The 15,115-nt window shown below is 34.1% G+C and overlaps 2 protein-coding genes across 2 annotated transcripts; one reads left to right on the top strand and one right to left on the bottom strand.

Moving 5' to 3' along the window:
* The first annotated feature begins 361 nt into the window (after positions 1–361).
* LOC110775878 (uncharacterized) lies at positions 362–3,313 on the top strand. Its single transcript, XM_021980477.2, has 7 exons — positions 362–469; positions 626–693; positions 795–892; positions 1,301–1,437; positions 1,562–1,629; positions 2,078–2,141; positions 2,976–3,313. The coding sequence occupies exons 1-7, from the start codon at positions 377–379 to the stop codon at positions 2,991–2,993; spliced, it is 546 nt and encodes a 181-aa protein (XP_021836169.1). The 5' UTR covers positions 362–376; the 3' UTR covers positions 2,994–3,313.
* Positions 3,314–3,723: 410 nt separating this feature from the next.
* On the bottom strand, positions 3,724–8,182 carry LOC110775877 (uncharacterized). Its single transcript, XM_021980476.2, has 3 exons — positions 7,488–8,182; positions 4,263–4,504; positions 3,724–4,185 (listed from the first exon to the last, which is right to left on the bottom strand). Exons 1-3 carry the CDS (start codon positions 7,950–7,952, stop codon positions 3,939–3,941), a joined length of 954 nt encoding a protein of 317 aa, XP_021836168.1. The 5' UTR covers positions 7,953–8,182; the 3' UTR covers positions 3,724–3,938.
* Between the last annotated feature and the right edge of the window lie 6,933 nt (positions 8,183–15,115).

The following is a 15,115-nucleotide window of genomic DNA, read 5'->3' as shown; positions in this document are numbered from 1 at the left end:
GAATGCCTAAAAGAGTAGTAGAGAACTACCTTCTCTTTACTTGCTATGATATTTCAAAAGGAGTTTTCTGCTCTGTCCATTTTTTTTTTCTGTTATCTACAGTTGGTGTGACAAAAGCATTATGCTATGCTCTTTACACTGCAACCTAGGTTAGCATGAGCTGACAGTTAGTATATTGTTTTTCTTTCCCTCTCAATTTTTTGAGGTAGGACAAAGTGAAGAGTACATAGATTTTGATAAGCTAATGAATCCTGATGCTGGTTGGTTGATGTTCATAGAAGAAATATGCATGATTCTCCTTGACTCTTGTACAACCTTGCATCATTACCTTCCATATTATTTGGCTCTTAAGTTTGGTAAAAAGTGTTTTACCTTTATGTTTATCAGGTTCACTTCCGAAGATGTCTCTGCCCAAAATCAAGTCAAGGCATCTGTTCAAAGGAGAATTCGTCAAAGCATAGCTGAAGAGGTTGATGCTAAGCTCTCTTACCTTATTTCAGAAAACATAATATTTATAAGGGTGTCCAGTCCATGGAACTCCAGAATACCTTTTTTTTCACTTAAAATAATCCCCCATTTATTTGGAGTGCAACTCTGTAACTGATATGGCTCTCTTTTGCGACAGTATCCTGGACTTGAACCAGTTTTGGAGGATTTGTTGCCAAAGAAGTCGCCCCTCGTAGTTGTGAAATGGTCCTGTCCTTGTCAACCTCTATTCTTTCCTTTCTATGCTTGATTAGTTGATAAATTTTCTTCTCCGATATGTTGTGAATGGTTTTTCTTTTCTTTTGCAGTCAAAATCATCTAAATCTTGTTGTTGTCAACAATGTACCATTATTCTTCAATATCCGTGATGGACCTTATATGCCAACTCTACGACTCCTCCACCAATGTAAGCTTGGATTTGGAAATTGCTATTTTATGCTGTTATGTTTTAACTTTTTAATGCATGGCTGTAGTCTAGGACTCTCGGTAATGTTTACATTGTTACTTTTTTTTGTGTCATCTCAGAACTTACTTTTAGTGGCCCCTTATCTCTATTGGGGTTAACGCTGTTTTATACCAGCGCCATTGTTGTATTACTTGTATATATGTGGTTGCAGTGCATACTTTAAAGTCCCAACTGAGATTTATCTTTTTTTCCCTTAATTTTTTTTTGTGTGTGTGTGTGGTGGGAAGGAGGGGGGGGGGGGGGAATCTGGGGAGTGATGTTGATAGTTTCGAGAATTGATCTCGCATACATTTTTTATTCTAAGTACTCAAAGATTGTAATGCTTTTACAAATTTTCCTCTGCTGCAGACCCTAATATAATGAAGAAATTTCAAGTAGACAGGGGTGCTATTAAATTTGTTTTTTCTGGTGCTAATATCATGTGTCCTGGTCTTACGTCACCTGGTGGTGTCCTGGATGAAGAAGTTGAGATTGAGCGGCCCGTGGTATGTCTCCTCGTGCTTATAGTGCAGTAATGCACATTTTTCCTTGCATGTCTGCTAAATGGACAGTACTCTGTATTTACCCTTGTATGGTATGATATTCTAATTGTTGGAACTGATATTTCAGGCCATCATGGCTGAAGGAAAGCAGCATGCTCTTGCTATTGGCTTCACAAAAATGTCAGCAAAGAATATGTAAGTTTTACTGTTTGCTGTTTTCTTGGACTACTGATGGTTTGTGGAATTGTATCTTGGAAGTGGGGCAATTTTTTTAAGACCGTATTAGATTTTGTTTTCATAGTTTTTAATTATTTAGATGTTGAGATCTAAGATTTTGTTTTCATAATTGAAACTAGTATAGGCAGAACTTAGTAACAATCTGTTATTTTGGTGACAATTAAGTGTTAATACTCTCTTTCTATGAATGTGATAGCTTGAAGATCTTTGCTTCATATTCCAATTTCTTTTTGAATTGTGCATTTATGTTCTTTGATTTACTGCCTTAAGAGTTATGACATATGGTTAAAAAAAAAACTGCTAGCACATACGGAGTATGATATTAATATTACAGTACATAGTACTATATGTCTTGCGTAAAATTTTGGCTTATGTAACTTGCTTAGAGCTTAACTTCTTGATGCAGAAAAGCTATCAACAAAGGAATTGGTGTAGACAATTTGCATTATCTTAATGATGGCCTATGGAAGGTATTCTACTCCTGTCATTCTCTCTTCCTCTCTCCATCAGTCTCCTGCTCTCTCTGAATGCGCATGGTGTCTAATTTATAAGCTCTGTCGTTTGATACTAACATCATAGAATTACAGAGTAACTCATAAGTTGTACTGTATATAGCTTTAATTACTGTCACTAATGAATGGTAAATTCTACTGGTTCTGTAAGTTATCGCTTGTTGCTTAAGGACCTGCATGGGTTATCTTGAACTCCCTTTGTCCTTATTTAACAGGCCACATTTGATTAGGGTCACTTGTTCTTTTGGCGGTGAGATGTAATGGACTAAATCAAAATGGTTATTAAAACCTATTCGCTTCCTTTCTATGAAGTAGAAGATGGTCTTTCCGTTGTCGTCCCGTTATCGCTTTTGGGTCAATTGGAAACAACCGCTCTGCAATTGCAGGGGTAAGGTTGCGTACACCCGACCCCCCTTGCCCCGCTTCTTGCGGTAGCCTCTTTGAGGCAATGGGGTAATGATAATGATGATGAATGATTTGATTAGGGTCACTTTTAAAAACTGAATTGAACCATAAGGCCATAACCATCCTTCCCTATGTAAGATGTTACATATCTAATTGAGTTTTTAGTTGAAGGTAAGTGCAATTTGGATAAGTTAAAGCTATTAGTCTAACTTGACAAATTTAGAAAACTATCATTTATGGCTTTTGCTAATTTTTAACACAATCTCTGTACGTACCCCCTCCTATCCTCACTCACACAAATTACGTCATCTAATCCCATATCCCTACATCCAACTGAGATGAAGTTGAAATTAGAGGCTAATTTAACTTGTGTTCTTGCTTATGCAGATGGAGACGTTAGACTGATGGATGGTGTGCAGCAGTCCTAAAACCCATGTTGTGCTGTTCATTTGGGCATTTATGCTTTTCCGCTGCTTGGTTTACATTTGAGAGGATTAAATATTTTCCGTGAAATTGTTGCAGCATTTTGTCACGCATAGTGCATCTAAATGGTTAGCATCTTTTGCTCAAATATGTATCCTAGCACCAAATAATCAGTGACGACAAGCACATTTATTTATTTGTATCTCTTTTTACGAACTGAAAGTCTCACCCGGTTATGAATTATCTACTACTGTATGAATACTGTCGAAGTTCTTAAATAGACTTTCATTATTGATTTATTATTCAAGTGGCTAAAAATGATAATATTGCACACTGGAGAGCACATGGAATGTTGCTTCCCTGTTAGCTTGTGCGAAGGTCATGCATCACATGACGGGTTTCTGCCTTTCTGGGTGGTTTGTTCAGTGGCAGGGAGGGCATTGTTTTCGGAACTTTGATGCATGCAATGAAACCGACAATGGTGATGTTTATCATCAAAAGACATTTGAACGAAACAGTACATGTAAGGCTGCTTTCTATTCATCTGATTTCAATTTATTTTTCCTGGACTTATCTTATTAGAATTTATTTTTCCTGTACTTGGCCAACCCTTATTTTTCATGAACTTATCTGAACTCATTTTTCCTGAAATAAGTGGAAATAAGGTGAACAGAAGAGGGCCTTATGTAAGCCCGACCTTAAACACCGTTAATGGTAGTAGAATGTTTTAATTCACAGAATAAAAAGGAACTGCACCACTTTGAACATTGATAATATTGATACAGCTAGTGGTACTGCAATAAGACTACATTCTAACATTCCCTTGAACATCACATTGAACTAAAGAGTTTCTTGTTATTCCGAACACAAACACACGGCCTTACCCCCCCAATCAAACACACATTTCAGAACAAACACAAACCCATTTTAGAACTTGCTAAAGAATTGAATGATATGCTGATTAACTTGCTCAGTTTTCTCTTGATTGATGTAATGACCTACTCCTTCCATAACCACTACATCTTCAAGCAAGGGCACATCTTTCTTGAACCCTCCTTTATGAATGTAATCTCTTACCCCTATCATATTATACACCATGTCTATATCTCCCACGATTAGCTTTGCTGGTACCTTCACTTCTACCCCTGTCCATGGCGCTAGCAGCTCCCAGTTCCTGTTTCAGATACTCAAATCTCGTTAAACAATTCATGTAATTAAATCAGAGTGTGAGATGATCGACGTTATATGTACCAGTCTAAATTCCGGTAGTGGTTCAAGGGTCCGGTGAAGCCATTGCGTTCGTATTTGGAGGCGTAGTAGTCGATATCTTCCTCTGATAGCCATGAAGGTAAGGTTATAGAATTATCAGGGTATTCCCCAAATGCTTTTCCTTTGGGAAGCATGGGTGCGCCTGGATCTCGTGTTGTTAGGATTTTCTTCAGGACATGCTTCACACCATATTCTGCTATTTCTGCTTCAATATCTCCTGGCTCCTACATAAAATTATACACTGCTAAATTACATCCAAAATTCTCTTCATACAAAAACAATACATAGATTATGAACCATGGTGCACAGTGAGCATGGTACACCAAAAGAACATATGTGCATAAACAAAATAACATGCGATAGAATATTTCACTTTTTTGTTATAAAAATTAATATATTATTTTATTATTTATTAAAAATATAAATAACAAATATATTCATGTTCTTTTCACGTAACCAGCTATTCTTTTAATTATATACTAGTGTTCTTAAGGTGCACCATGCTCCACCTTCTCAATTGCGTACAAAAATCTCAAACGAAAATTTAAATGGTGAAAATGTTAAGCTTAGATTTGTAATAAAATTAAAGTGAAAATGCTAAACATAGCCCTTAGCCGTGGCCCCGAAGCTATGTTTGATCTCAGGTCTTGAGTATTACTCTCTCAAAATTTTACCAAAGAGTAATTAATAGTACTTGACATCCACAGATTTAATAATTAAAACGTTGGCTAACCTGAGTACATAGGTTTAAATCACTGAATAATATATGTAGACCCCATAGTACGAATATTAGGCAATGAATGAGTATTTGTTGAGAGATTAATAGTGACAATATTTACATGTTTCAATTGGACTGACAATTTAAAATTTACACCAAAGATAAGATATAAATGCTTGGAATTTTTGTTTTTTTTAAATTTATTACTTTTAAGGGTGCAATAAAGAAATTGGTTGTATAGGAAATAGGACTATGAACCGGAATAAATACACAGTCAAACGTATTTGGTCAAGATAAAATGAATCATGAAGTGTCGAAAACTTCTTCCAAGTATATTTCATAAATTAGATTCCAAAATTACGTATGGGTGATGGGTCGATGCAGAGTAGTCATGTGTTTGACTTATTTTGAATTTTAATTTTTTATATGCAGCCCCAGGGGTTATATTAAACATATGACTATATGAGTAATTACAAGTATGGAGTACATCAGTTTCGAATTTTTTTTCCTTCCAAAATCATTATTTTTAGGGGAACCAAAAGTGAACTTTATTCTATTAAAGAAATTGTAACTCTCTAGAGTTCTAAAATATGAAGTACTTCGTATTAGTTACTTTTTGAGAACTTTTGCACTTTAAGAAAAATTCGGTAATTTAAAATAAAGATATTATTTTGATAAACATTTTAGTTCAGGGCATTTGGAAGGATCAGAGCCTTTCTCGCTGGGTGCTACATATAACGATGAGGTTTTGGCCCGACTATTCAAATTAATAGTTATTTATCTTGAAATGTATTTAATATACTCTTGTAGTCTTGTTAATCATACAAGTTGTTATGTCTTTAATTGAATTGGAAAAAAAGTGTTGTTAATCATAGGAGCCGACATTGCAATTGTTATTGAGCTGCCTTTGCTGGCCTACACAGATGGTGTGACATAAATTTTGTGTAAAATGGGGGTAGATGCACCCCATGCAGTGGCGGTGCCAGGAATTTCTGACTAAGGGTTCGAAATTTTCAGACACATGTAATAAAATTAAAATTCATAGTAGAAATTCAAATTACAACTAATAATTTGATGATACACATGTTCTAATATAATAACATTAAAACAAATTTCAATTAAACACTACGAGTTTTTCACTTTGAGGTGATGGAATTTCACTTTAAGGTGTTAGATATTCATTTTGAGGTGGTTCAAGTGGTATATTCATCAATACAGAAAAAATATGGGGCAAGGAAGATCTACAACACATATAATTTTGTTCTAGTTTTTGAAGTGTACAAGAAAAACCAACAAAAGTAAAGGGAAAAGGTAAAAATATGCTTCCGCTAGGAATCGAACCCTGATTGCCAAGATGATAGTAGTGCAGAAGAACCGCTGAAGCACTAATATTGTTTGTGATAATTCTATGCGTTGAATAAGTATAGTTTGATGTTTCTTCTACTTAAGCCTAGGCAGTTTTTTCCCCGGCCAGTAAGGGTTCAGTTGAACCCACTGAACCCTTACTGGCACCGCCCCTGACCCCATGTCCCCATGCAATAGCAGTTCATTTTTCATGAATTAGACTGGACGTACCAAATTGCCTGATTTCCATTTATGGCACATTTCATCATTCAGGATACTATTACCATATGCGACAACACTTGGAAAAATCGTACATAGTATATCGATATTTCAAGTAACAAATAATCTATCATGGATAGTAATTAAACGGTTAGATAAGATAAAATAAGGAGGATCGCGATCCTAATATCATTTGGTTCAAATATTAGTGACCCCTCTTTGTCACTAATAATGCCTAGCTTAGTGTTTCATTAAATTATGGATAGATTTAGAAAGTTTATCTATAAAAAATATTCTCTCCGTCTCTTTTTGTTCTTTACGTTTTCCTTTTTTGTATTTCAAAATGTTCTTTACATTTTCTTTAATATAATCACATAAATGACTTAATATTTTATCAAAATTTTGTCCAATTATTATTTTAACCAATTAAATTCATTGGGTAATTTAATCTCTCACACGTTTTCATTGGGACATTAAAATTTTCTCATTTCTCAATATCAGAATTTTGATAAAAGGAAAAACATTATAAATAAACGTAATTTATCTTGTTTAAATAAAAAGTTGAGGAACCTCAATTCAAATTAATTAATCGTTAAAACGCGTGTAGAAAACCAAACATAAAGAATAAAAAGAGACGGAGGGAGTACCAAATAAAATACCAAATATATACTCCAAATAACTATAGGCGCGGGTGGGACCATTGATAAGAAAATTAAACCAGTCCATTTTGAAATGTATATTTAAACCAAAAAGGTGTAAACATCAATAATTAACTTAGGTGATTTTTACCCTTTCTACACGTCGTATTAAAAACATAGAGTTGAAAAAAAAACATTTAATTCAAAACACATGAATAAAACATGATGTCAACGAAAGAAATTAAGCCAAATTAAAAAGAAGTAGAAGAAAGAAAAGCGAGAATTAACCTGAAATCTGCACATATAATAATCATCCCCTAAAAAAGCTCTGAGAGTCGGAATGGGCTTCAACGTGGGATTCCTGGGCCGAAACGGAACGGAAAGAGAGACAAAAGCCTTAATCCTATCGGGCCGAAACATGCAGAAATACCAGCCCACCATAGCACCCATATCATGGGCCACAAGAAAAACTTGATCCACATGAAGCAAATCAAGAAGCCCAATAAGATCCCCAACTAAATGGAAACAAGTGTAGCTTGAAATAGAAGTTGGAGAATCAGAATCACCAAAGCCCCTTAGATCTGGGGCAATTGCATGATAACCGTTGGATGCTAAGGCAATAATCTGGTGTCTCCAGGAGTACCATAACTCTGGAAAACCATGAAGAAGAAGTACAACTGGCCCTTCACCCTTTTCTGCAATGTGCATGTTTATACCATTCACTTGGACCGTTGTATGCTTTATTTCTTCCATTTTTGGTAGCCAAACCTTAAAATAAAAAAAGCCTTTTTGAAAAGTGAGATAATTTGAAAAGGTTACAATTGTGTTTTATTTGTGCATGTAATATGGAAGAGAATTGTATGGTAGAGGTGGTGGTAATAAATAGAGGGAGTAATGTGGAGTACTTGGGAAATAATTAAAATTGGGAAAGAAAATATATGTATGAAAGCATTTATGACAAATTAAGTTGCAAAATAGGGTATGGTTTCTTGTGAGTTGTGAAAGCTATGGGTGTTGTGCTTATATTTGTGTGTTGGTGGGAGCATGGGGAGGCATTACTTCATTAGTGGACTTATTTTCTTCTTATGCTTATATACCCAACCATATTTGATTATTTTCATTATGTTTATTATGGGATTATGGAGTACTACCTCCGCTTCGAAATAATCTTTACACTTTCTGTTATAATCAATTTCATAATCTTTTTTACACTTTGCTTTATTTTATTTTTGGATATGAGAATTTACTACCTTATCCTTTTTATCCATAATATTTACTACCTTCGTTTCAGAATGTTCTTTACGCTTTGGAAAATGTGTCCAAAATATAAAAACTTTGACCGTAAGTTCTCACCATTATATACATCAAAACGTTACATCTAAAATCTTGTTAGATTGGTCTCGGGATGTATTTTCAGAATATCAAATTTTTATAATTTTTTCACATACGAAATTGGATATATGAGTAGTTAAATATTACATTGAAATCCGTGCAAATAGTAACTGTAAAGATCTTTTTGAAACGGAGGTAGTACAATTTTTCACTCATTTTCTCTTACTTTATTCATTTTTTTTCCTACACCCACATACCTTCCTACACATTTATTTTACTTTATCCATATTTTATTATATTCAACCACCTTTTTCATTTTTGTCATAATATTTGTCCAAATAGTAACTGTAAATATCTTTATGAAATAGAGGTAGTATAAGTATGCCCATAACACTTTTCTATACCAGGAATAAGTAGGGAATTTTGACCCTGGATTCTTGTTAGATACTCCCTCCGTCTCTTTTTGTTTTTTACGTTTGGTATTTTTCACGCGTTTTAACGAATAATTAATTTGCATTGAAATCCCTCAATTTTTTTATTTAAACGAGATAAATTACGTTTATTTATAATGTTTTCACTTTTATCAAAATTATGATATTGGGAAATGAGAAAAATTTAATATCCCAATGGAAAAGTGTGAGAGATTAAATGACCCAATGAATTTGATTGGTTAAGATAATGATTGGACACAAATTTTGATAGAATAATAAGTTATTTATGTGATAATATAAAAGAAAATGTAAAGAACATTTTGAAATACCCAAAAAGGAAAACGTAAAAAACAAAAAGAGACGGAGGGAGTAATAGTCTTCTATTTGTGAGTGTGGGAGTATTCTCCCACATGGAAGAAATATGAAGTTTGTGATGTCTTTAAATAGACCCATGTGCATAGTATATTAAATATGTAGTGGGTTAAGTTGTTGGGCCAAATGGAGCATTGGGCTTTGGTGTGCTAGTATTGGGTTGGTAATATCTCTATTATATAAAGGAACAGCTGAGGTTACTTTCGTAATCACACTTTTCGTGTCCCCAATTAAAAAGACTAATGTACCCCCTATTCTAAACTACCCTAACCCTTTCTGAACCACCGTTTTCTCTCTCCTTCCTCCCTCCCGTTGTCTCTCTCGGATCTTCTTCCTCTACGGATCTTCTTCAATCTTCTTCCTCAAATCCTCTTCGATCTTCTTCATCCTCTCCTTCGATCTTCTTGATTATATGCTTTTTGGTGACAAACAAATCTACCGGAGGTTAAAGAGACGGCGCCGTTTCGATGTCCGCTTTGACAAATCCCGTTTCGATGTCCGCCTTGACAAATCCGTTCTCACAGCTTTGCTTGGCCCTCGATTTTGTTTAAATCCCTCGACAAAATCAAGACAGTAACTCTAATTTCCCAGATTTGTTCAAAAGTTTGAAAACATCATTCATCAACAATGGCCGTGAAACCAACGAAGGCTGAGAAGACGATCGCATATGACCAGAAGCTATGCCCACTCTTGGACGAGTACAGCCAAGTGTTGATCGTCTGCCGACAATGTGGGTTCGAATCAGCTCCAGGGGATCGGGAGTGACTCCGTTGTTTTGATGGGGAAGAATACTATGATGAAGAGGTCTATTCGTCTTCATCCGGAGAAAACTGGTAACGATAACTTGCGCAAGCTCGAGCAATTGTTGGTGGTATATTTTTTTGAACCTTTTTTTTTTTGGAATTGATGGAATTTGACTGGGTTCTGTTTGGAATTGATTTAATTTAACTGGATTTTGTTTGGATTTTTATAGGGAAATGTTGGGTTGATCTTTACCAAGGGTGATTTGAAGGAAGTTAGGGAGGAGATTGCCAAATACAAGGTATGAATTTTTTGAAAAGTTGATTATTGTTGAGCTGGTTTGTTTGGGAATTTTTGTTGTTAGATTTAGTTAGTATGTATTTTGGTTGAATCAAGTTTATTATATGCTTTTTGGTGTATGTTATTTGATGGGAATGGAAGTTATTAAAATGTATAGCTTTTTTGTGGTATGTTGTGTGAAAAGAGGAATAAAAAGACAATGTTGTAAAAGGGATTTGATCCAAGGTCTTGGGTAGTGATAGTCAATAGAAATGAGGATCAATTTGGTTTTGATATGAGGTCTTGGGGAATTGATTGATTAGGTTACAGTTCTTAGAGTTGGAGATTTGATTGATTAGGTTACAGTTCTTAGTCAATTATTTTTTATCAATTGACTAGGGTTTCCGATAAATCTCAAATTTTTTCCTAGGGATTTTGGGATTTTTCTTAGCCATTTTTTTTATCAATTGATTAGATGATTTACCTTGATTAGATGATTTTTCTTCAAAATGGAGATGTTTCTGGAATTTGATTTTTGCTTTTAATTTTGCTCTTGGTTTTTTTTTCCAAATTTTGAGATTGTTTCTTGAATTTGATCTGGAATTTTTTATCTGATTCCCCATCTCTGATGATATAAGGGTCTGGAGAATTTTTGATCTGGAATTTTTGAGATTCGTACTTTTTTGGTACACCTCACACATGTTTAATTGGAACACATGTAAGCCCATATACATCAAGCGAAACCTATAGCTCTCTGTCTCACAAACATGGAAAAATAAATCAAATTGTATATAGGACCTCTATGTTTCTAACTGCTAATTAACAATATACGAAGTATCTTCGATCAGTAGAACTGTATGTAACATTGGGAGAGCATAGTTTCTTGCTTCCTCCTTTCCCGCTGTGTTATATAGTTTGATCTGCAATGTGTGGGTTTTGATGATTTGCGATAAATTGCAGTTCATAAGAAGATATGATTCCATTGGATATAAATGATGATAATGTTAATTATCATGACGATGAGCAGTCTGTTTTTAATTACAAGGTTTGTTTCTTATATTTCTGTGTATGGTCAATTAAACTAATAGCTTTTTATATATTTTCTGCAGCATGATGAAGTCATTTGAGATTGATCAACTGAAACATGCACTTGAAGTCGCATAAACTGGTTTTTAAACAGGTCTATCTTTCTTTCTCTACTCCAATTGTTAGAGTTTCTTATTAATTAATGTAGATATTGATTTTTAGGGGTTAATTGTGATGGGTAAGAATAAGTAAGATGTATACTTGAGGATTCTTTAGTCAAGGTATATAACCAGTCATTTTCACCAAATAGTCAATATATGACCGTTGTTTATTGCTTAATTGTACGCCATTCTTGATTTCTGATGGTAAACTATGTGTTGTGGAATACTATTGAAGGTTATTGTTGGGTTCTATTTGGTCATGTTTGACGGTTGTTTCAGTTTGCTAAATATCAAAGATTAGTTATTTCCAATTTGGTGCTTTTCTTTATAATATTTTGATAAATTTGATGGCGCTGCAAACAGCTGCTCGGGTTGTGTTAGGCCCTTATGGTAGTGGTTGTCTATATGTCGTGAGTTGTGACTGTTGCTAATATTCTAATTTTGCAATGTGTGTGTATCTTGCTTAACTGAAGAATTTGATTCGTAGATTGGTAAGTTTGTCATTTTTTCGTGGGCAGAGTACGTATGACACTATGGCTATTGCCTTATTTGAGATTTCTGTTATAAATTCTTTCCATGTAGGTTATGGCAGCACATACTTGAGGAATTATTATTTGTCTGGATGAAACTAAAACCTTGGAGTATAGTCAGGTGTTTGTGCAAGTTTCAGGCGCAAGATTTTATTATTGCCTTATTGGAATTTTTTTTGGATGAACTTTGCAAGCGTTATTTCTTGCATATTTTCTTGCATAGTGTGATTAGTTGTAATAACTAAATTCTCTTTTTGAATTGAGTTTTCGTTACTAAATTCTCTCAAATTTGGTTCATGTTTTTGGCTTGCTTTGGTTCCTTTTTTTTTGTCTTATGGCATGGTTGTTGTGGCTCTTGGTTGTTTCAAGTTCTAGCTTCTGGCCTTGCAGGTTTATTACAAGTTGTTTTTGGTGAAGTTTTGCCTTTCCTACACTGTTGTCCTGCTGTACTCTATGGCTTTGCTTCTGCTACAATGTTGTTTTGGTTCAGCTGTGTGCTCCTGTTGTGTCTTTGGCCTCGCCTGCTGTTGCTGGGGTTCTACTGCTTTGTGGCCTTGCTTTTTTTTTTTGGCCTGCTGGTGCTGTTTTGTTTTTCTTAGCCTTTATGTTGTTTTCTGGTTGTGTATGTCAGTAAGGGATGCGGAGTGTGCTCCCTTAACTGAGGTCTTTGCTTATTTGTTTTGGATTTTACGTTACTTTCTTTTGGTCATTAGTTGCAATAAAATAATTTAAAGTTATGATATTATCTCGCACGCATCGCGTGCATATAAGACTAGTAGCTATATATTACTAATCAAGACTTAGCACTTTGCACGTGGCACGCGTACGGTTATTTAATGACATAATTAACGTTAATTTTTTTGCGGTTATTAGTTAATTAATATTTCGATATTAATTAATTATTTATTTTAAATAGGATAATAACAAAGGGCGGTTACTAGTAACTGCCATATGGTTTCCTATTTAATCTAATGCACATTGATTATGGTAATCACGTTTTTCCTTCATATTTATCACAATGTCAGTTTCTTCAAAAATACTTGTTCATGGAGAATGGTTTAATTTGTTGTAATCCGTTCTTGATTAGGGAATCCTGGGGGTAGATTAGTTTTGAATCCCATCAGCAATATAGTGGGGGCTAATATTATCTTAAGGATAGAGATTAACTCGTCCTAATCTAGTTTCTGTATTTCGTTTTTCATAATTCAAAGTTTCATATTTAACAATTCTGATTATTTCGGATTCGATTCGGGATATGCCCTAGTGATAGCCATATTCGCATGCATTCTCAAGAGCTCAAATTTCAAATTTGGTTAAGCTTGACTAACATCCCCATGTTAGCGGATTTCGGCACTTACTGAGTTGTTGATTCTAATCCTTATATGTGTCATTATGTAATGGATATAAACCTTGCAAATTTGACTTGAATTGAATTATTTTATCCACATCAAACTCAATTTTGACCTAATGGACCAAGCTTGACCTCAAATTGATATTAACCGGTACATCATCTCATCGTCACCATTGCTACAGTTATGTTATCATCGTCATTTCTAATTAATTTGACGAATAGAGCATAAAAAATCATTTCTAATTAAGTTTATTTCAATACACTTTCAACAATAGATGTATTGAAATAAACTTTTAAATTTCAAAATCATTTTTGTGGTTCTAGATCGACTTTAAAGCAAGTAATTTTCCTTGAATTCTCTACAATTCTACAGACCCTTAAATGAAGTCGGTAGGATTTAGTGAAAGTGAGACCCTTAACTTGAAATTTAAAAATACAAAATAAATTAAATTGAATTGAAGGCTCACATATAGTCACATTTACATGCAAGAACTTGTAACCACATACATATAGTCACATTTACATGCAAGAACTTGTAACCACACATACCCATAAACTTAGTCAACCTCGATCATTTTCAAATACAGATAATTGAATTCGAAACTTCTGACTCCTGCCCCAAATATTATTGGTTGCCTCATATATGTAACATGTACCTGTATTTCTGATTATTAATTAATTTTCTCTTCTGTGCCACTTGTTGCATGTGTCGCTAATAATACAAATTCATGTAAATGACCGTCTGATAGTTTAACTATTAAATTATATATCATATTACCCACCTTTAATTTTATTCAGCCAACTTATTATTGAATACTGCATGGTCTAACAGTTACTATGTAAGTAATAAAGTGTCAGACGATCTCATAGAGAATAGTCAAATTAACATATAAAAAGTATAGATGCATGTATTTGTGATTATTAATTTTTGTTTCCTGTGCCACCTGTATATTGTATCTTGAATTCTTCATGCAACATTATTATCATGCAAAAACATAACTGTGCATGTCTAATATACTAGGGAGTAGGGACTTTATGAGGAGAGGTTATTAGGTAGACTTCCTTAGTTCCTTATAATAATAATAGTAATGAGTTGACTCTCCTTCCTTAGTATTCCCTACCTGCCTTTAAGGGGTTGGCTGCATATTATGCTTCTATGTTTCGGAGAAAGTGACAATTTTAGCATGTATAATGTGTATCTTAGATAACAAATTAAACATAAATCATGTTTAATATCTTGCCTTTCACCGTACCCAGCTTGGAGTGTAAGGGTTCGATTCTCAATTCTCATCTTCGCCGTAGTGGTGAATTTAAAATTATATTTTGAGTTCGTATACCCAAGCCTAGAAAATCATCAAGTATCTGAATTATATATGGTTCGCCATTGCAAAATGTTGGATTCACTTCAATATAAAATAAAATTATTTCTTAACATAAAAATGTAAAATTTATATCGATCAGCTTGAATAACCACGTTATATCCTTAACAGTTTTTACAACACTTCCTTCAATTAGGATCATCTTTAATTAACTTAATCGTGAATTTGACATAGTCACCAGTATAAGTAAGATATATGAGTACCATGTCAATCATTTTAAATTAAAATGATTGTTATGATCCTTATCAGTATTATATGCATAAGTATCATATCAATCATTTAAATTTGGTTAGGCCGTAGTAAATATGGACGAC

This window comes from Spinacia oleracea, chromosome 4 (assembly GCF_020520425.1).
Source record: "Spinacia oleracea cultivar Varoflay chromosome 4, BTI_SOV_V1, whole genome shotgun sequence".
In the NCBI taxonomy this organism is placed as follows: domain Eukaryota; kingdom Viridiplantae; phylum Streptophyta; class Magnoliopsida; order Caryophyllales; family Amaranthaceae; genus Spinacia; species Spinacia oleracea.
Note: the sequence above shows the minus strand (reverse complement) of the source record. Positions and strands in the feature narration are given on the sequence as shown.